Source organism: Pyrgilauda ruficollis, unplaced genomic scaffold (assembly GCF_017590135.1).
Source record: "Pyrgilauda ruficollis isolate IOZ18807 unplaced genomic scaffold, ASM1759013v1 scaffold16, whole genome shotgun sequence".
NCBI classification, from domain to species: domain Eukaryota; kingdom Metazoa; phylum Chordata; class Aves; order Passeriformes; family Passeridae; genus Pyrgilauda; species Pyrgilauda ruficollis.
In genome coordinates this window covers 7,824,461-7,846,879 of record NW_024514764.1, presented here as the reverse complement: position 1 = coordinate 7,846,879, position 22,419 = coordinate 7,824,461, and the positions used below count along the sequence as shown (strand labels likewise).

Sequence of the window (22,419 nt, the reverse complement as noted above, 5' to 3'; positions counted from 1 at the left end):
GCCGGATCATTCTCCTTATAGCCTACATTTTTCTCTCTCCCTCTGCCTTCCCTGAGTATCCAGAAGGACCATTCTTGTGTTCATAGGAGCTTGTCAACACCTGTCAACCTTCTCAAACTCTTGCTTTCAGAACAGCCTCACACAGGATCCTGTAGCTGATCCCTGAATAAGCCAGTGTGCTGTCCTGGGGCCCAGATGTGCTCTCTGCCTTTCCTGCTCTCCTCCGGATCTTGAACTCTACCTTGGAGGTTGCCACAGCCAAGGCTGCCAGGATTAACACACCCCCCAGCACTCCTGTGTTTGTGAGTAGTAGGACCAGGAGCATGTTTGGCCTGTCAATGTTGAGGGATTGTCCCAGCCTGCTTGCTGGGTTCCAGATCTCCTGGATTGCTGTCAGGGAGGTTTGTATCCCATAAGACCCAGGGTGATCTAGAGACTTTTTCAAGTTGCTCATAGGAGACTTAATCCATTCTTTTGCCCTTTTTGGGTGGTCTGTAGCAAAATCCCACCTTCAGTGGCTGAGCTCTTCCCCAGTCCTGACTCAAGTTCAATGAGCTGGTGTCTGTTCCATAGAATAGTGCCCTCCAAACATGGGGCAAATTCCCCAGCTTCTTTCTTGCTTGTCCTCCCTGTTCCAGTTTAACATGAACATTGTACTTCCTTCTCCATCTCATACCTTGAGTGTAGATTGGTGTCCAGGAAACAGCATCAGCATTTCAGCACCTTTTGTTTCAGCAGCTGAGAATTCAGCTGTTGGCAGCCAAGGTCGCTGTGCTAAAGCCACTGAGAAACACTGACTATGAAGCTGAGAATCCAGCAACTATTTTTAAGTGGCTGAATTCCTTCAGAGAAAATTGTTTAACTGCATTTTTTTAATGATGCTACTGCTATCAGTAACTTGATACTTCTCACCAGGACAGTTATTTATGTCATATATTTAGTCCAGGTGTTTAATTTTTTTTTTTCATTAATTGTTCTGACTACATTGGTAAAAGAACAAGACAGCAAATCTCTTTCAAACTTATTTAGCTCTGACTATAGCTATTTAGAGACTAAATGAAATGAGACTTGTCTAATAATGTGTATAATCACAAAAAACCTGATAAAACTTGATTAAGCTTGATCTGTTAGCAGTGTGATAATGGAGCAGTGAGCAAGTAATGTTTATGCTTGCAGTTTTAAATTCATTTGTGTGTATATGTTAATTACAAGAAATCAAAATCACTGGAATTTACTATTATGGCACTTGAAATACACTGTGAACACTTGTACTAATTATTTTAGTTAATGTGTAGGTATAATGATCTCTAATATACACATTTCCTACCCAGGTCATGCAGTGCTCTGTAATCTCACATCAGCCTTTACTGTCAATTAAGCCCAAGTAGTGACATTTTTCAATTTTTTTTTCTGCCTTTGTGTTATATTATTAAATTGTTTAATTAAGGGTTTTCAAATCGGTATTTATAACGCATTTCACCATTTGTGCTTTTATAAATGTATATGTTTTAAGTGGAACAAGCTAAAACACCTGATTGTTTCAATCAGCTTTACCGAGCTGCAGTCATATTTAATAATGTTTTCTTACTGCTCCTTGGTGTGTTTGCTGTCTGTGTCTCTCTTTGTTAGGCCATACTTGGATTGTAAGATCTTCTAGGACTGTATCTGTTACATATTTTCATGTTTTTCTGTGCCATCTAATGTGTGTTTCAGGCTGTGAGCCCAGGCATGTGTTACTGTGCATAGTTTAAACAGGAGGTGACAGAAAAGGCCCTGACAATAGACAAGCTGAAAGCAGAGGTGCCCCGGCTATACGCAGCTCATTGCTGATGTGTTGGTGGCCATTGAGGCACTGCAGCCTTGAAAGCTGCCAGAAGATTACTTTGTGTAATGGGGGAAAAAATACAGCCAGGCAAGGCCCCAGAGCTGCAGCAGCTTGTGCTGGTGAAAGGTACAGGCTTACCTTCCACGACTGGCATCCTGTAAAAAGCAGCCATGAATGTGGGAGAGAATTGTCACTGACAGAGTCACTGTGGGACTGAGGGAGATGCAAGTGCTCTCTCTGCCCTGTGTCCTTCCTCTGTCTCTCCCTCCTTTCCCTCCTTCGAGCATCCAGGGCCCCTGCCTGCAGCCGGGATGTGTGGCTGTCCCGGTGCTGCTTCCAGGGGCCCAGCTCTACTGGGACATTCTCGGGTGGCAGCCAGCTCCCCCTGCCTGCAAGCTGTGCTCTGTGTGTATGTGTGTGCATCACCACTTTGCGTTTTCCCCCAGGAATTCGCACGTTCCGCTAACGCTCTTAACTCCTCCATAAAGCCTCAATAAGGCACATCAGCTCAGTTCAGCTAATTACAATTTTGGGCAACAGTATGTTTTTTATGTGGAAAGTGAAACTCCTGGCTGCATGCCTCCTCAAAATTGTATACCCTATCCTGTCTCCCATGCAGTGTTTCTTCATATAATAAAACAGGCAATGATGCGCAACAAGATTTTAAAAACAGGTGCCAAATGTTGGGATTCTGAGTTCATATTTAGACAGCAAGTAAGTGACAGTTTTTCAAATCAGTACTTCTCCATTTGACTCCTGCTTGACAATTTGATGATCAGAATATGAGATGAGATGGGCATACTGGCTTTTATATAATTAGTCCCTCTTATGAGCTGTGACATGTCCAGAGAGGAGAGTGAAGTTATTTACATTCAGAATAGACAAGCTGCAGAGCTGAGGAACATCAGAACTGATGGTTCTGGTGGCCAGACAGTGGTATGGCTTCATTTCTGTTTATAGTCACTGTAGCATTTGAAGGCATCCTCTCTCCTGGGAGAATCACAACTGGATTAGCTTGAGCTTCTTCCCCATGCCCAAACTGGATGTGTAACTGCCATGGTCCAAAATATTTGCCTCTCTCTTTCTCTCAAATATGGAGTGCCTTAACGTTACTCCCTCCAAAAGTGTAGTTTTTATAGACAATAAATCTTGAGACACAGGCTGCAGCATATAATTGCAAACACCTTACAGGATAACTCTAAAAAATCCTCTTTAATTGCCTAATTTTCTAAACTGGGGAAAGCATACACCATAGCAAATGGTCCTAGTCAAAGCATTTTTATTTAAAACCTATTTGTGAATGTTCTGAATTCTCTTACTTAAAAAACCATATTGGGCTGGTCAGGAAAGGTCAGTGAATACTTTGTTTGTGTAAGAGCTGAAGTTGGTACGTCCCAGGAAGTCTTACCTGTCTTTTGGTCCAGGATCCACTGAAAAGGTGCATTGAGGAATGTCCAGGTTTATCACACTTGATAAAAGTCCACAGTCATTTGGCCATGTGTGTTCTTCCTTGTTAGGAAGTATTTTCCAGGCGTTTGCTGTGCAGGGCTGTACATTTGCAGCTGCTGTGCAGCCAGCTGGGCTGTCCTTGGCGAGGCAGGTGCTGCGCTCGTGCTCACTGCGTCACGCGGGACTGGCGTGGTCACACTGCAGGGACGAGGTGTTGGGAGCTGGAGCTCTGCTGCTGGTGGGTTTTGCACACAGGATGAGATAGGAGTGTAATGCTGAAATCTGCATGCAAATGCACAGGCTGCCATTTATACATTTGTGAACTGAATAAATTACAGAGAAATGTCAGGTCCAATTCAAGTTCTTAATGCTACATACAGTGATCTGGTAAGACATTCCACAAAGGAAAAAACCTGTGAACTGCTTTTAATACTGCTTTTAAACTACCATTAAATAACCAGTTTTGCTAAAACAAAGGATCATTCATTTATTCTTAAAATTTGGCCACATAAACCTAGGCTGCGCTGCTAATTGTGAGGTATATGTATATACATGCCTAATTTGTGAGGCATGTATATAAGGAGATATTTTGTCAAGTTTTAATTTTAACTAAAAATATTATAATTCTCAAAAAAATCCCTTTCTCATCTAGAATGCAAGAGCATAAATGCTAATGTTTGATTTGTCCATATAATAGGCATATGAGCAGGTAAAAAAATAGTGTTGTAAAATAGGCTCCACATATAAAAATGGCTCTAAGCATTTCACCTTTACTATATTTACCTTTTTTGCTATTTGAACTGTGCTTGGTTGAGTAACAAAAGCAAGTTTGTGTATTTTTTTAACACCCAGCAGCATGGCACAGCTGGGGAGGAGGCAGCTGTATTCCAGTGTCACTTGCAGTTTCAGCAAAATTGTCAGCTAAATCCCAATTCCTGAATCTTTGTCAGTGGAGAATTGTAATAGAGCTTGAAGTAGAAAATACACAGATTGACTTTTTAGGTGCAAGGCAGAAGCAGAGGCTTTAAAATGTTTATACTGAATCAGGGTATAGGTAAAGGTTGTATTTGTTTGAGTGCAAGGTAACATTTCTATTAATATGTCACAGCCTGATCAATAGGGCAGTGTTTAGGTGTGACCTAATTTCCTGACCACAAGGTAGTGTAATCTAACTAAACCCACTGCATCTATTTCTTCTGCTGTTGTAACCTAACTCTGATGTGCTTGGTAGGATGGAATCCAAACCAAAATGATTCTTGGCTATTTTCTTCTCCAAACTCTTACACTAGTGTTAATTAATAATAGCTATATATAATATAGCTATAATAATTTTATATATAATATAGCTATAATAATAATATAATATAATAATAGTATATATATTTATTTTTTATATAGTATAGCTGTATATAATATAGCTATAATAATTTGGGTAAGCAGCACGTTATTTGTTAAATATCTAATGATAACTGTTTAAAGAAATGCCACTGTGGTTGCATAAATAAACATTTTGTAGTAATTATCTGATTCTAGTAAAACCTAATGGAGCGTTCAAAGCTTCAAACAGCTTACTGTGAAATTAAATTTGCTCTAATCAGCCCAGAGTAGGGAAGCATCAGAGATCTCCACACAAGTCCAACAGGCTCCTATTGCAGAGAAACCACTGGGCTGTCAGAAGCAAATGTTTAATCTTCAGCAAGTGTATATTTATTTGTATTTTAGACCATGTTCTCTAGTCTAGTCTACAGTTGAATTTAGAAATCTGATTAGCAGATCAATATCTCTGAATATTAAAATCTTGGAGATGTAATTAGCTATGCAATTTTCTCAGATCTTACATTTATGATACAAGTACTAGAGACTACTAAAAGTCTAGTACAAGTGCTGGATCTTTTTATGAAGTTTTTTAATTAAGTTTGTTTTGGTACTGTAGCATAGAGGGTTTTTTCCTGTTTGTGATGATTTCATCAGAAGCACAGACCCAAAGGCAGTGGTGGCCTGTGCTTGCTGTGACAGCTCTGTGTTGCTGGGAGATGAGCAAGGATAAGAGCAGAGTTGGGCTTAAGTGAAGGATAGTACTTATTTTCACAGCAGAACATGGAGCAGTAAATGCCATGAATTAGGTTGTTCTGTGAGCACCTGAGTGGCTGGCACTCAGAAAAATGTCAGAATTTGCAGTCATTATATTTAATGTCATGCACTGAAACCAGGAGCAGTTGATCCTCTAATAGGGTTCCTTGTTCAGTCGGGGATTTTGTAATTGCTTTAATGTAATAATTGTTCATTATTAGCTTAAACTAGAGTTAAAATTTCTTCTTGTTTTCATGCCCAAAGTTATATAATAAAATTAATTTGTATTTTCATGTAGGAAAATTTTTGTACAATCATTTTTTGAATCTCAGAACAAATTACTTGTTTCGAATGTATTGAAAAAGTCACTTACAGCTGTAGACAAATGAGTATTCCAGATTCTGCTTTTCACTGGAACTAATGAAATTAAGTTCTTTATAAGTTAGACTGAGTAGTCAGTCAGTTTGTTCAGGAGTGAATATAGTCATATTTACATTATTTTTAACTGCGTAATTTTTTGTTCATCATAAAATTTTCGTCAGGCTATTTGAAGATTAGAAATATATATGTCTAAAGAAGAAAGAGGAGACATTTTAGCTATTACAGCACAGACTAAAGCAAAAAAACCTATTTCAGAACATGACCATAATGGGTTTATTAAAATGGATCAGCTTATTCCTGCACATAATAATTTGGAATGACATAGTGTGTTGCATTAGTTCATTACAGCAGACACCAGAGGGGAAGCTTTTAAGTTTAAAGCAAGAAACAATGAAGAGCACTGTTAAGATTGAACTGGGTGGCCAGAGAGGTTTCCTTTCTATGCAGTGCCCTGTCCATTATCACATTTTTGTAGCATCCTAGGACAGAAAAGAACGTGGAGACCCTAGTGTTTGGTTCCACTCAGGGCCCACAAGACAGTCACTTTTCTGGGATGATCAATGCTAAAGAGATGATCAATGGTAAAGAGAGGGAAGAGTCTGGCCCTGGCAGTCAGGAGGAGTCACCCGTATTGATGGGATGAAGGGAAGGGCAGGAAAGAAGGCAGCACAGTGAGGAACAGTGTCAGAGCTCTGGGGTGGGGAAGCTCCATCTGTATCAGTGCTCTGAAGAGATGCTGTGGGTTGGTCTTTTGAAAAGCAGCAAGACTGGAGCTCAGATTTTGATGTTAATGCACAGCAATCAGATGCAGTTGCAGAAGGAGCCTGGCAGGTACAATGTGGTGTTGATGATACCATTGGTTTTGGACCTGTGATGTCTTCCAAGTGACAGTGGCACCAGTGGGGCTGTCCCTGGGGAGGGGTCAGCAGACAGGGACAATGTAGGATCTTCCTTGTAGGCCTCTTAATTTGGAACCACAGCCAGGTATCCAAGGCAAGAGCAGAGATGAAAGGCAGTCCTAGTTTGGCAGGAGGAGGCTGCTTTCCCACAGAGATGGAGGTAACAGTTACATTTGCTCCAGTGCAGCTGAAACAGAGCGTGTTAGAGTATAGCCTTGGACCCCCTCCTCCCTAGAAATTTAGGGGATAGTGCTAGGGGAGGTCCTTTCAATGGGGGAGTAGGGCAACTGCAGACAGTCATGAAAACACAGGAAACAGGACAAATGTCTCAAGACTCAAAATAGTTAGACTCTTTGATTTAAGCAATTGTGATGCACTGTAAGGCCCAGGAAAATACACAAATCTATCTGTTGTTGTTTTTTAACAATCATGTGATTGCTTTCAACAATAATTAGTTGTTTTTTGATGTCAGAGTATTTCTGGTATCATCATAAATTACAGAAGGAATGGGCCCAGTGTTTTTCTAAATCTTATTTTCATAGCTGGTGTTTTGACATTTTCTATTTTGCTTTTATCAAATGTAGGTACTATTTCTATTTTATATTCTGTATAGTATTTTTAGTATTTTTGTCTGCAATGTATGTAGTCTCTTGGGTTAAATGTTAAACAGATTGCAGTTGTCATATCAGGGCCTTTCAAGAGTGTTGCTGGCATAAAACTTGATTTTTCTTTTTTTCTTCTTCAAACTGAAAATATCTGCTTTCCATTAAAAAACAATGTGTTTGCAGCTCCTCTAAGTTTGGGACACTTAAGATACATTAAAATACTGAGACCAAGTAATGAGAAATCTAGGAAATGATTGTGCCACATTTTTGCATATTGTTAAATTATTTGAAGATGTTTGAGCTAAAGGCTTCTCTTGCCTTGGGGGGAGTACTTAGACTTCACCTAAGACCAAGCCAGGAATGCGTGGGGGTACCACCTCATAATGCCATCATAATCTCCCCACTTCCCCCTCCTGATTCATATCAGTAATTAATTGATAATTTTTCATTTGGAATACTTCTGGAGGAAAAGTTACAGTGTTGTTGGGGGTTACTGTGTGGGAAGGATTGTGTTATACAAAAATTGCCATCAGCATTGCAGATACAGCTTTGGGGGGCAACAACGCTCTGAGTTGTTTTTAATAGCTGGTGCCTTACAAAAACTAAACCCAACCTGATCTTAGAGTGGTGCACCCTTCTGTGGAATACCAAAGGAAATTGTAACTAAGGATTAGTACCTAAAGGATTATTTCTTTGGCAGAATAATCTGTAATTCTGCTGACTGAAGACAGCTTTAGCAAAAGTGCTCTGAAAGTACTGTCTTGAAATCTGCTCTTTCAGTGTGTGAAGAAGGCTGGTTGTCTTGGTTCCTTTAAGCAGTGCAGGACAGAACTCTGGTGCTGTTGAGGCAAACAAGGATACACAACAGAAAACAACAGGCATGGTGACATTGCACCTTCCTGCTCCTGTTCACATCACTCAGCTTTCAAAAATTATAAGCTGGGAAGCTGTGGAAAATTGCACACAACTGCACCAGCAACAGTTCCCACTTTCATGTTTTTCATAAAAGCCAAGCTGCCCTTTATGGGCTATTAATTTGTGAAATAATTTATCTCAGAGCAAGACTTTATTTACACAACCTAGCATAAAGACAGAAAATTGTGGCCTGGAATTTAAAAATGTCACTGCAGATGATGCCAGGATAAACATCACAGAAATTTATTTCAGTTGCATCTACCCTGGCACTTCACGAATAATTTTTTTCATATTGCCTTTTGGCACTATATTATTTTCCTATTCACCTACAACAAAGCTCCCTCTAAGCCAAAGAAATACATGTCCATCAAACAGAAATGTTCTTCATAAAAATTGGAATAATTAGATATTATAGCTCTGTGCCTGAGATTAAAAGGATATTTTTTATGCTTTGGCAGTGACCACTTTAATTTTCCAGTGGCTTCCTTCTTTACCACTGTCTTTGTCTGCTCTACATGTTCCTTACCTAAGATGTGAAGTCAGGGAGGTGCCTCAGGAGGGCTCTTGTGGCACACATTGTGTGTTGTGGTGGTGCAGCACAGGGCCAGTGGGACATCTCAGCCTTTCCTCTCCAGCACTGCACCAAGGGGTCCTGAGACATTCCTCCACTTTTTCCCACTTTTCTCTCTGTGGAATTCTCTTCTTTTGAAGTTGTTTTGACCTTCTGCCAAGAAGATCAAGCCAAGATGTAGTTGTTCTAAATCAATCTCTCCTTAGTAGGATTTCCTAGGCTCTTGGGCTGAGACCTTGTTTTCCATTTTGAGCAATCTGTTTTCTGCAATAAACACTGAATATGTTTCTCTGTTGCTATAGAAATAATATTTCATTAAATGAGGGAATCAGTGCCCTGCTGTCGACAAATCTAATCTAAGTGTTAGTCTCTAGAGCTTGAATTTCACCGCTGGGAAGAGGTATACATAATTCTGCAAATTATTTCTGTAACTTTTGCATAAATGTCTTTATACTCTGCAACTGTTAGCTAAATTTCCCAAAGTGATAACATGGAGTTTAACATGGTGTAATGTGTTTACATGGATCTGAGCAGAGCCTTCCTCCCTTGAATTTTCTCACCCTCCTCCCCATATATTTTCATATTTAGAGCTTGAAATTTCCAACTCTTTCCATAGGAAAATGGGAAGTGGCAGTAAAAACAGCATTCTCAGCCAGGTTCCTTACCCTGTGGACAACAGTGTGCCAGGTTTATTTGAATTTTTTGTTTTATTTTTTAAAATTCAGCATCTCCAAGTAATATAGATGTTATTTGCCCTGGGTTTTTTTCTGGGATTAACAAGAACAGCCTAAACTGACCATTGATATACCCCAAATAGTGATCAGCTCTCTACTACTTTCTAGACTCCCCTGGCTATCTTATGCCTGGTATTTGTCAAGTTACTCAAAGATTTTCCTACAATAACTTTCTACCCTCTGCAGCAGTTAAACCCAAGAGAGCTGTGGATTTTGACTTAATGCACCTCATATCAATGTCCTTACATTTAGCCACAATTTATACCTATTATGGGGTTTTTTTCTCAGTGTTTTTACAAAGCTGTAGAATTCTGGTAACAGCAGTAAGGTGGTACTAAAGCCTGTAACTGTAGGGTATGTAAAACAAAATTTTTGTTAATAAGGCTCAGTGTTTGTCAACATATTCATCATGAGTATTTTGAAGAAATTGTAAAAACCCCTTTTATCTCATAGAATACAGGAATTGCAATACAGGAACCCATTTATGCATTTCTGTATAAGGTATGTGTGTAGTTAGGAAAGTAAAACACAACTTAAAAGTACACTATGATTGATTGGTGCAGAACTGTGTTCAAGTGTATGTTAGAAACTCTGAATACAGAGTTCTTGTAAAAATCCTGTTACAGCTTTTGGTTAAAAACGGAATTATTATTTGTGAAATGGGCCCATGCTAGATGTGTGTTATGTATTGCAGGACAAAACCAATTTATACATGTTCATTTAATTAATTAGTAATAATCGTATCAACGGCCTCTAGTTAAAAATTAGTCCTTAGAAAACATAGGAAAACCTCTGTAATCATTAGAAGAAAATAACTACCCTTTTAAAACTTCTTTCTAAATTTTTTCAGTGATTGTAAATCAATCTGTCAATACAATACATCTTCATAGGCTGGGACAAATTCCTGACATCCAGAAGAGTACCTGTATGGATATGCATATTAATATAAATAAATTGCAGGGAAAACAAGCAAAGTACACAACTAATTTCTTTTTATCTAATGGCATTCTTCTTATTAAAAGAGACTCATCATATAAATAAGTTGTCACAAGACACTGTGATTAAATTTTTGCTGTTAAAATAGTACTTGTAATGGAAACAAAAAAAAAAAAGAACTAACAACCCTTAATTTTGTTGCACAGCCGTAAAATATAAGTTAGAAATTGGCCTGGTTTTTACCCTTGTGCTGTTACACCATCCAAGGCTGCTGCATTTTTTCACCACATCATGAGTCTGTAGATGAAAAGAATCAGCTGAAGCTCCTGATGCAAAGCAGTGACCAAAGCAGTGACCTTCTGCTGTGCTCTCTGCTGGCCAGCTACTGCAAATGGCTTGGCTTTGGGAAGGGAGGGACTGGGCTGGGTGGATGTACAGGGATAAAGTGGAGATATTTTCATGATCACATCTAATGTACAATATTTTCTTACTATGCACAGTTCCATAAACAAAAGCTAACAATGAAGGTGAGAAAAAAACCCATAAACACTCAAATTTTTTTTTTTTCCTTTAGGAACCCGATGGAAAAAAAGCCAAGAGCAAGATTTAAAGGATGTTCTGAAAAACACTGACCAGGACATACCACTGGTATTCGTCAGTGGGAATCATGACATTGGCAATACTCCATCCAGAGAAACCATAGATGATTATTGCCAGAACTGGGGAGATGACTACTTCAGCTTTTGGGTTGGAGGTGTTTTCTTTCTTGTGTTGAATTCTCAGCTATACTTTGATTCTTCCAAGTGCCCTGAGTTAAGGCAAGCCCAGGATGCCTGGCTCGATGAGCAGCTGGCTGTGGCTGCAAACCAGAAATGCAAGCATATAATTGTATTTCAGCACATCCCTCTGTTTCTGAGCAAACCTGATGAAGATGACGATTACTTCAACTTGGGGAAATCAGTTCGTCAGGAGATAATGGAAAAGTTTCATAAAGCAGGTATTTTCTCAAACTTTCCTACTCTTGAATTTTTGTTTCAAATTATTAATGGCTCTGCTGCCAGACAAAATACATTTAACTTAAATGGCACTGTTTTCAAAGAATTTTTGAATACAGCTTATAAACCTCATTGTTTCCCATAGATCAGAATTATCAACTGAATCTACTCACCTGTAAAAAGTACCAAACAAAATTTAAAACTTCGAATGAAAAGTAAAAAGCTAAACATTAAAAGTTCCTTAACATAAATAGCAAGGTTTCCATTTTGCAAGTACTGACAGATACAAGACAACCTGAGTTTTTCCTGCCTACAGAGGGGAAGATCAGGTATTGCCATAGGAGAAAAATACGGAATTTATGTTTTACATAAAACATGGAAACAGAATTCAGAATTACCTTGGAGGTTGCTTTCTCCCACACTGAGCCAATTTTAAACCAACAGTGTAATGCACCCCAGATTTATTCAGTGTTAAAACAAGTCTTGCTCTGCTAAAATCAATCCTTTGCACATCCGCTTCTAATAGGAGCCATGTCTGGGATGAAGGGCAGGTGGAGCATGTGCTAAATGAGTAATTGTACCAAATCCCTCAGCTTTGTGTGATGCCACTTGAGCGCCATGGAGACAGACACAGTACACAGCTACTCCTCCATGCTGTTTCCATTGTTTTCTGGTAATGGCCTTCATGTTCCTGGAGTGTGCCAGTCCCTCAAAATTTCCTGCCATCCTGCCATCGCTGCATCAGAATGTCATTTTCTCTGTATCTCTAAGAGAGCACATTATTTGGATTACTGAACAATGCAAATTTTTTATGATCTTGTTCCCAATTTACCATCTAATTGTTAAGCCTGGACTCATCCAACTCAGCCTAATTTCCAAGCTCTCAATCTCCTACTGTTTCCAATCAGTGGGGCCAAAATTCACAGCTATCTGAGGGCTCTCCAGGGCGCTGATGTATTTGAAGATTCAAGATTTACAAGTGGGGTTTTTTCCCCATAAGGAGACACGCTGAGGACATGTCATCTTTTTTAATTTTTGTCTTAGTGTTGATATAGTGGGAAGTGTTGCTCTTGGAGAGCTGGGCAGCTGTGGCTGCCTGTGTACCATGGACTGCAGCACATCCTACTTAATGGGTGTATCCCAGAAAACTGGCATTAATGTGGGAACCAAAACAGTTATTTTCTAGGATTTTCTGTCATCCATTTGGTTTACTAACGTTTGACAACAATCAGTACTGGGAACATTATTCATCAAGTGGTGAAAGAAACATTATCATTGTAACATTGTTGTTACATTGTGGTGTTTCGTAGAAGGGTGTCCAGAGGCTTAACCAGAAATTGGGAAGGCTTCAAATGGTGGGGGAAAGGTATGGAATGGGAAGTGAGCAATACATCTCTAGGGAAGAAATTCCCAAACTCCTTTCTGTGCCACCTCTCTGTTCCCTCCATCATTTCTCCTTGTGTCCCTCATTCCCATCTCTAATAAATTGTTTGGTTCCTTAATGAGTGTGTTTAAACACGGATCTTTGGCATGCTCGTTACTATACACTGAGTCAATAGGTAACATTTGTAAGCCAATAATCAAACATTTTGCTCCTGAAATGAATACAGAGAACAAGCAGCTCAGTAACTCAGACTGCTGAGAAAAATGAGCTGAATCAAAAGTTGGCTCAGAGTTACCTTAGTAACAGGTGCGTTCTGTTTCCATTTTATTATTCTGTTTAAGAGCAGGTTTTGTGAGGCCACAGAGGTCTCAGTGGGTTGCAGAGAGACTGTTGGCATGATGGCGTAGAGGCACAGAGATGCAAGGACACCACTTGCTTTCTGAACCTCTGCTTTGCCAAAGAACAATCAAGTTTAGCACATCATTAGACATGAAACTGGTTTTCCCCCAGTTCATTTCATACATTCTTGAAGGATTAAAACCCAGAACATTGCCAATGAAATCCCAACATACTTTGGTGGGTTTTTTTTAATTTAGAAATTTGGTATAACTATTTATTCTGGAAAAACAAAGTCAGTGTGCCTTTTCAGGAGACCACCAGGCTGCCACTATTCTTCTCCCCCAACCTGTCACCAGTCCTTCCTTCCTTCCTTCTGCCTCTTGCTGTTTCAGCTTGTAACTGTATTTGTTGTGTCATTATGTCAGTAACATGCGTAGTTTAGGGTGTTTGGCATTATTAGATGGACATCATATTTCAGTTGTTTGTAACACAAGATCAAACCTGGAATTACCCCAGTTATATCATGTTAATACTTTTTCTAGAAGTGTCAAACATGGAAGCACAACTCAGCAGGTTAGAGAGGTACAGGAAAGGAAAGATAATCTAGTAATTCAGGTCTTTATGAGAACAAAGAAATTCATATGAATTGTGTAGGAAATAGATACTTAAAGTATGGTCGTATTGGTCATATGGTCGCAGGTGCTTTAAACTGAGGTGTGCAACTTCAGAAAATTCTCATTTTAATTCCAAAGCCCAGATCTTCTGTAGTTATTACCTTCTAATCACCCCCATGTTACATAATGGTTTTGGTGTAAGTTCTGCTCATTACAAGCAGAGATAAAAGACTAGCTGTAGAGGCTACATCTGGTATGAAATACTGAATTACATTTCTCACATTAGAAGTGTCCTTAACAGTTGGGCTAATTAAAGATAAAATCATGTCCTTATGATAAATATTTATAATTGAAAATCTGGCACTTGTAAATATGTATTACTACTGTGCAAAGTGAAACCATACTTGTAAGCTGCATGTGTAAGAAATCCTGCTAGACCATGGTTTTCTTAAATGCATTATAAGAACTGTTGTCCTTGAAAATGTGGTTTCGGTCACAGTGAAAACCAGCTCAGCTGAGAGCAGAGTTGAGCATTTAAGTAGAGATACCTTTGTGAAGGTGTATTGGTATAACTTCTGCAAGTTAAGCCAAAGTTGTCAAAGCTCTGTCTCTTCTGCGTGCAGACATTAAGTACAGAAAAAACCCATGTGCAGGAACTGTGAAAGAGCTGACCTGACGTTCTCATCTGTAAGATCTGCTGGAGTCACTCGACTCTGCTGCATGAAATGCATATTCAGCTTTTAAGGATTTTACAGTGCTGATATAAATAGGTTTCCTCATAGCATTGTAGGGAAAATAAAGAAGTAGTAATGGTCTAGCCAAAAATCTGGTCTGCAAGTCATGCGTCTTTGATAAATATAAGCAGCAAATTAAGTTTTCAAATCAGGCAGTTTATGTAATAGAAGACCTACTTTTTCTCACATATCTCACTCCAGTAAAATTTTCTTAGGACATTAAATATTTTTTTCTATGACATGAAAAGTATGCGTATTTTCGGTGAGCTATATACAGTCTTCTAAAGACTTTTTGTCCTTAGAACCATCACTGATACACTGAGCATTACTTATATTAGGTAATACAGTATAGTAATAAATGTTTCTTAATGGCACAAATCAACTAAAGCATTTAAGCAAATGTCTAAAGATGTTTAGGAGCTCTGTTGAATAAAACCTAAATTAATAGATGGTTTTTCACCAACAGGGTTGAAAAGAGATCTTGTTTCAGAGTTAGATTAAGAATATGTGGTCTATGTAGCTGAGAGATGATGCATCTAAGAGAAAATAACTAGACCAGAGATAGAAATATACAGAAGGAAATTCCCTACAGTCTTCAGCTTCTTTTAATTAAAAAGTTTTAAATTCATCCAAGTGTCTTCAAAGCAATTTTTCAGATGTGGTTAAAAGTATTTAATATGCACATAGGGGCAAAAATAACAACCTAACTTCATTAAATGGTGTATTTTTTCATTATATTTGTGACTGGAGGTGCTGTAACTTCTAACACCTTTACTCATTAAAAGAGTGTGATATATCTACATTCTCCTCTTAGAAATGTTGTGACAGGAGAGCAGTGTTAAAAGAAGAAGAAGCTCTCAGAACATCCACAGCTGAGATATATTTGAGCACAGAATTAAAGCATGGAGTGTTGAAAGCTGTTGTTTCTAAAATTTACCAGACAACATATGCTATGTTTCATTATTTTCTTTGTTGTGTAATCAGAGATGACAAGGGAGTAATATTTTCATCTTCCTGCCATTGAGACCTCGATTTTGGCAAAGCCCATACATTGAGTGAGTAATCTCATTGCTTATATGTCAGTATTTAAGATAATTTAAATACTCTCAACTTCAGTGATTTAGATCAACCTCTTTCAAGATTGCAATTATGCACTTATGGCCCAGGTAGAGTGACCACATTTGATATATTCTATGTAAGAACAGTTCCCCAGGTATGATAATGTAAATCTTGCACAAACACAGATTTTTTTAATTGTTTTTTTCAGAAATTTAGCAGGAAGTACAATATACATATACTCTGTAAGGACATTAAGTGATATTTGTTCTCAGAAAAAAAAATTTAAATCAGTTTTATCCACTGGACTAAAGCTTCTTCTTGATCCTTAGAGCACACAGCAGTCCAGGACTGCTTGGGGTTTGTGTCAGCTCTGTGAGAAAGCATCACTTTCGAGTGGAAAAAAGTAGGCATTCACAAGAGGCATTCACAAAAAATGAACTTGAAGGACAGAGTGACCTTCTAGAGACAGGACCTCTAAAGGCTTATTTAGACCAGTGCTCTAATTAGGTGATCTGGAATCACCCTCTGGCTGTGCCTGTTGTTTCTCCTCTGATTATATAGGAAAAACAAGTGACACTAAAATCCTTTTCTATATAGCCCTATTTAGTATTGTCTTATAGAAAGAAACTTTCAACATAAATATACTTTCCAAAATAATATTTTGTCTCCTACTTACGCTGACCAACTGACCACCAGCCACACCAAACTCCTGATTCTTTAGGGTACAAAGCAAATTTAAGGCAGAGGTTTCCTGCACGTTCGCAGGATAATGTTTGCAAAGAAGAGTGCATGGGATATTTTTATTGAGATGCTTATAGAGCTGTGCAATGTAAATTCTAATTACTCAGTTCTCTTTTATTCATACAGCTCTTTGTAAGAGGAAGGTCAACACAGAGCTTCAAAAGTGCTACACAAAATAATTCTGTATGCTACTGAGGGCTGACCAAAAAGCTTGTGAAAGAGAGGATGTTGATCCCCATTACTTACCAGTGGGACTGTTTCCTTCTACTGGTGCTCTGTTGGGAAATTATTGGGGTTTTTTTTGATAACAGGGTCTGAGAGCTGCCTGAGCACTGAGCAGTTAACAGTGCTGTGACTGATGCTTTCACATCTTTGTTTGCTGCTGTAACACCTGCTTTGCAGATGAGGCAGTGGGAGCACTCTGAAATTGCAATGAGATAAAATCAATTCTATTCCACTGAAGAGATTTTGTTTTCAAAGACTTCTAAATATTATTATTCCTTGTGTAGCACTGGAGTCTTGAAAAGATGAGATACACCACGTGCCCAGGGGAGAAAAAAAGGTGCAGCAAAAAATGCCTATGGTTAATGTGGCTCTTGTAGGGAAGCTGAAAGAACATCATTTTGGAGTGCAAAATTGTTGAGAGAACGGGTATTACTCTTGAACCGACCACATTGTTCAGCACTTCAGACAGCAGCTGTACTCTGCAAGTGAAAGGAAGAAAGAAAAGCTAGTTTGTGCCTGCTACTCCAGGGAAAATGTTCAAGATCGATTTACCCATATGACAAAACGTTGTATTTGCCAGAAACACTGCCTTTTACAAAATACCTATGTACTCTTACCTGTGTGGGGGTGTACACACACATCTCAGAGTAGCATCTCTCTGTGCCTGGATACTTGCTTGGTTCTCCTCTCTTTGAAAACTATGACAGGGTACAAGAGTGTTGATAGCATTCAGATGCTCCAATACAATTTAATGTCTTTACAGAACTGCTTCTCCACCTTTTTGCTTCCACTTTGGCTCTCCTGGTGCTCTTCCCTAGCTCCTGCACTTTTGGGGACAAATGTATCCAGGATCAGCTTTTTCTAGTCTGTCCTCTTTCTCCAGTCCTTAAATGAGAAACAGATTTGTGTGCTGACCCAGGGATTTTTGCATAAACATAACTCTACTTAAAATCTAATTTTATCATTACACTTGAACAGCTAACTGAAAAGCAGAGTTAGAGTAATGGGACCAGAATGAGGGTCTCAATAGCCCAGTCTCCTGCTGCTCCTACTCCCCAGACTCTTGTGAAGGGCACAGGATAGAAAAGTGCAATGGTATTTTTTTCCAGGCGTCTTCCCACCTCCAAGATTTCTTTCTTTCCAGGACTTACTGTGTCATATTACCAAGATAATGCAATTTAGTGATTCCTCTCTAGATTTGTTCAGTGGATTTGTGAAAGCTGCCAGCTTTCACAATGGTCTGCAGGAGGGAATTTCATGTTTCACAGCTCTCTGAAGAAATGCCACCTTTCATGTGCTTTGAACTTCACCTGGAGTCTGGGTGGAGAGCCATCAACTTGTACATGAAATGCAGTGAACATGGATTCATGTCTGCAGTTACTGTAAAAAATAGTTCATTAATCAGCACTTAAAAGGTGACAATCTGAACCATGTGATAAATTTCATAGGTCAGTCAGAACGACTATTTTTTCCCCAAATTCTCTACAGAGAGCATGGGAAGAGAGGCAAGGTCTGTACTGTACCCATTACATATTTATTATGTCATTCATATTGCACTAATTTTGCCTTCTCCTTCTTTTACAGTCTCATTTGCTTTTGCTGAGAAAAGCATTTATTTAATTGAAGGCTCAGTCTAAATAAAGCATGCTACTGATTGCCTATGCTGATTATTCCAGGCATTCTCCTCCTAATTTGGAAAATCTGCTTGCTTTTCTTTGGTTTATTTTTGTGTTGGTAATTTTTTTCCTATATTTTTACTCTGTCCATAGTGCTGGGTTGAGCAGTTTGATTTCCAGCTGAGGTGAGATCAGTCACATTTTGGACACAGGAAACCTGCCTCAAAAATGGGGTTTGTACATTTGGAGCTAGAGATGGAAAACAGCTTCTTCTGAATTCAGATGGTTTTGGAATCAAGCCATAGAAGTGAGTGTAATTACAGAAATTGGAGTCAGACACCCCTGGAATTTAAACTAGTTCAGGTCTGAATTACAACCCAATATTATCTGATTATGTGAGAAAAACTGTTTCCCAGGTACATGTTTCTTTGGGGTTTTCAAGGTAAACCTGGCTGCATTGTTTTCCATCCTGTGTCGCTGCAACTCAGTTTCCCTAGAGACTGGGGCTCTGTATTTCTTGAATTAAACTAGAAAACAGTAAATTTTTCAAGTTAAGAAAAGAGGTGAAGATGGGAAATGCTGCTAAAAATTGTGCAACTTCCCAAAGCTGATAAAGTGAGGAAGATGCAAATCCACAAGAGCCTGGTGAAGCTCTACTACTTATTTGGTGAGCTGGCTTTAGAAAGCAGACACAGAAAACAAAAGAGAGGTGAGGAAAGTCTTCAGAGGCACTTCTGAATTTCCTTTTGAAAAATGTCTGCAGTAGAAACCATCAAATGTTCATAATGTGGTTTTCACTTGGAAAAAGATATCCAAATTAAAAGATGATCTTAGTTTGAAATGTTATTAAAATAGAGTTGTGCTGTAAAGATTCTGCCTTATGAAACAGGTAGCATCAAAGCAGCATGCTAAACTGCATGAGCTGGTAATTCCCTCCCCAGCATTCCCCTCTTGCCTTGCCTCAGCCACTGTGTTGCCTTACAGCCCCAAGGGCCATAATGCAGTCTGTGAATTAGCATAAAACTAAAGTGTTTATATGCTTTTTTCATGGTTGAGCTGATGAAAAGTCTAAGGCTTATCAACATATTTAAGTATTACATCTCATCACATGACTCTTTAACAATTCTTGTTTGGGTTTGTTGTTACATCATTAGTTATTTTTGCTAAGTAGGCTGCTGTGGGCTCAAAGAACTTGTACCAAAATAGGTATTTCGTTCTTTAGTAGAGATGCATTATTCTGAAGGGAAAAAGAGTTACCATCAGATCTTTGGAAAAGGAAAATCTTTTTGTCGTTCAGATTTAGCTTTTTCAGATCAGAACTAAAAAGGATATTTTGTGCTTGATCAGAAAGTGGTGGTAAATTGCATGGCAGGAGAACCACTTTGGTTTACTGAAATCAGAAGCAATTCCTGTATCTAAACCTTTTTTACAAAGACACTGACTTTTTTCGCATCTTGACTGATTCTTAAAAGTCATGTTTGGTAGCAGGCATGCAGCTCAGTGGGTTTAGGTGTTTTTATGACTCAAGTAAAGTTTTAGCACAGACAGTACAAGACCTGGTACCCAGCACTGGGTGGAGCCTGCTCTGTATCTCTGGCTTCCAGTCCTGTCCTGATGAAAAAATTGATTTGGCAGTTCAGACCTTTTTTCCTTAGCAGATACTCTGTAATCTGTGTCATGTTGTTAGACAGTCTGACATCAAATGATGATCACAAATACAGGATGTGTGGATTGTTTTCTTTTTTTTTTTTTTTATCATAACTATCTGCACAATTTTTTACTTTATTCTGATTTTAATCCATTTTTTCTTTAATGAATAATCCATTAAGTATCAATAGTGTCTTGCAGTAATGGATCCAGCTTTTTTTAGTAAATGGATACTGTGAAACCTCCAGTCACATTTACATTCAAATAACTGTGTATTTCATAAAAAATGAAATAATGAATGCTTGTGAAGGTGCTGTTCTTTGGACATTTATTTACACGAAGTTCTTTAGTATTTCATACAGCTTTTATATCAATGCCTCTTCCAGCTGCTGTTTAAGAACCCAGTGATAAAACAAATCACTGCTCCACCTTTTTTTCTTCTGTTGTAGTGGGAAAGGACTGTATGTTTTAGTGTATAGCTGGATGCATTTAACTGACCTGGGAATACATTAAAGTGGGCTGTAAAAACAAGGCCAGGACATTGTTCTTTCCTCACAGAGTTGGGGGAGAGTAGGGGGGAAGGGGTGGGGGTGTCTGTTGCTAGCAACTTGACATTATTACTTCAGAAAAACATCTGAAATTAATAAATCAAATTTGAGTGCAAACATCTCTAAGATTCATTTTATGTTAAAGATCAAAAGCAAGAGCAAAGTAAATTGCCTGCTTGTCATCTTGGTATTATTGCAGTGAGTGGTTCAGCTTTTCTCCTTGTGCTAGCTCACAGAGTGGATGCAGTACAGCTCAGTGAGCAGAAAAGTGCTGCTGCAGAAAAACCCCATCAGTGAGCCTCCATCAATACCCAGCAGTGACCTGTTTGTCACTTGTCCCTGTCCAAGGTGTAACATCCTGTAACCCAGCAATAACAAGAGTTAATACTAGCACTAGCACTAAAGTGTATCTGAAAACTGAAGTCTGGGCAAAATTTTTTACTGATGTGTATCTCTGTCTAGGATGGGTTTCTCAAAATCATTCCTTGAATTCTGAGACAAGTGGAAGGGTTTTTTTCTTTAGCATAACTACAGTTCCTTTATAACTTTTTTATCTTCTGTCCTTCTAATTACACTTAGGGTTTGGTTTACATATATAATGACACAAAGTTTTGGCTTCTTTTCCTCTTTAAATCGAAATGTCAGATTCTCTGGGTGGTGGGAAGATGCTACTTTAGGACACAGATTCTTCCAGTAAAAAGAGAGAACTTAATTGCCTTCCAAAATACCTATTTCTGTTACTAAATGTGTGTCACATGGGTTTGCACCTCACTATGAGTTTATGATTCTTACTTGTTCTTAATTTTTTTCATAGACTAAAGTAGTTCTGCTTACCCACAGAAAAAGTGGAGAATACTGAAGAGGCCTGTTACCTTGTTTCAGTAGCAGCATCACTGACTTCTGTATTCCACCACTGCCTTTTGAGGAACTCTAACTGGATTTCTCCCAGGATGAAAAACACTTCACCAGTTTTGCTGGGTTTCTGCAGCTGGCTCAAAGCAAGCTCCCAAAGTTGTCCTGCAGTGTTACTCACAAGTGTACCTCATGCAGCAGCCAGAGGAGTGGTTCCACTGCAGGATAATCTGCTCAGTGACAAGGTGGCTTCACTCTCTGTTTTCCACCTTGACTCATTTGCTGTTTGAGAAGGGCTTGGGTTTGAAATATGAAAGCCCATGTAGCTCTTACCAGACACACAGCAGAATAATTTATATTTTGCTTTCCAAGCTGCTTAATTTTTAACTATACTTTGAGCCAAGTTTATGTATTTTATATCAGCCTTCAGATCACTCACTCCTACAAAAGCAAAGGATTGATGTTAGCCAGCTGTCTTAAGATGGGTTCACCTACTTCCTTTTTCATTTTATCTCTATGAAAGAGGTCTAAATCTACTGCAGGAGAAAATGTGGAAGGTTTTCTCTGGCAAGAGAAATAAGGATTTCCATGTGAAGCTGTAGTATGTTCCTCATTACAGCTCTCTGGCTTTAAATTGCCTCTACTATTTTCCTGGATTTCTGCTGTCTGAAGGCAAAATCAGTTGTTGTTGGCTTTTTATTTTTTAAATGTCATTTAAGGTTGCAGTGTCTCACAAATTCCCTTCTCTGGCCTGCCAACAAAATTTCCAGTATTTTTAGTCCTCTGATCCAGTAATCTTTCTGTTTCACAACAGTATAAAGTAGTATTAGATGCAGCTTCAGGAAGCTGTAAGAGTCTGGACCAAGGGTCTAAGGACCTTAGACCAAGCATGCCAAAACATAATCCCAAATCCTGTTTGTAAAATTAGCTGTTTATGCTAACTCCACATTTCCATTCAAAATAAAACATTCACTCCCTTAAATGAGCAAGAAAACTGATTAATTTTTTTTTTACCAGACTCTGAATGCTGTTCAGTGTGCTGCTCAGCTGTACCTAAGGGCAGAGCTTGGAAAGGCTAAATGGCAAAGGAAGGTGGAATAAGCTGTGAAGGAAAAGCTTTGTCTAAGGCAGAATGTTCTCTCTCAGGGAGGAAGCTGCATTCTCAACTCTTGTGAGGGGGTTTGCAAACTTTGTCAGGAAAGAGAAGAACTTAGCAACAAGATGACTTTTTTTTTTTTTTTCTCAGACTCAAGATGTCATCATTTATCAGTAATAAAAGC

The 22,419-nt window shown here is 38.7% G+C and overlaps 1 protein-coding gene across 1 annotated transcript in view; it reads left to right on the top strand.

Moving 5' to 3' along the window:
- CPPED1 (calcineurin like phosphoesterase domain containing 1) overlaps positions 1 to 22,419 on the top strand; it is a 37,349-nt gene that overhangs the window by 12,592 nt on the left and 2,338 nt on the right. The window contains exon 3 of the mRNA XM_041462835.1: positions 10,960 to 11,382. Within this exon, the coding sequence (XP_041318769.1) occupies positions 10,960 to 11,382 (423 nt within the window). The remainder of the gene's footprint in view (positions 1 to 10,959; positions 11,383 to 22,419) is intronic.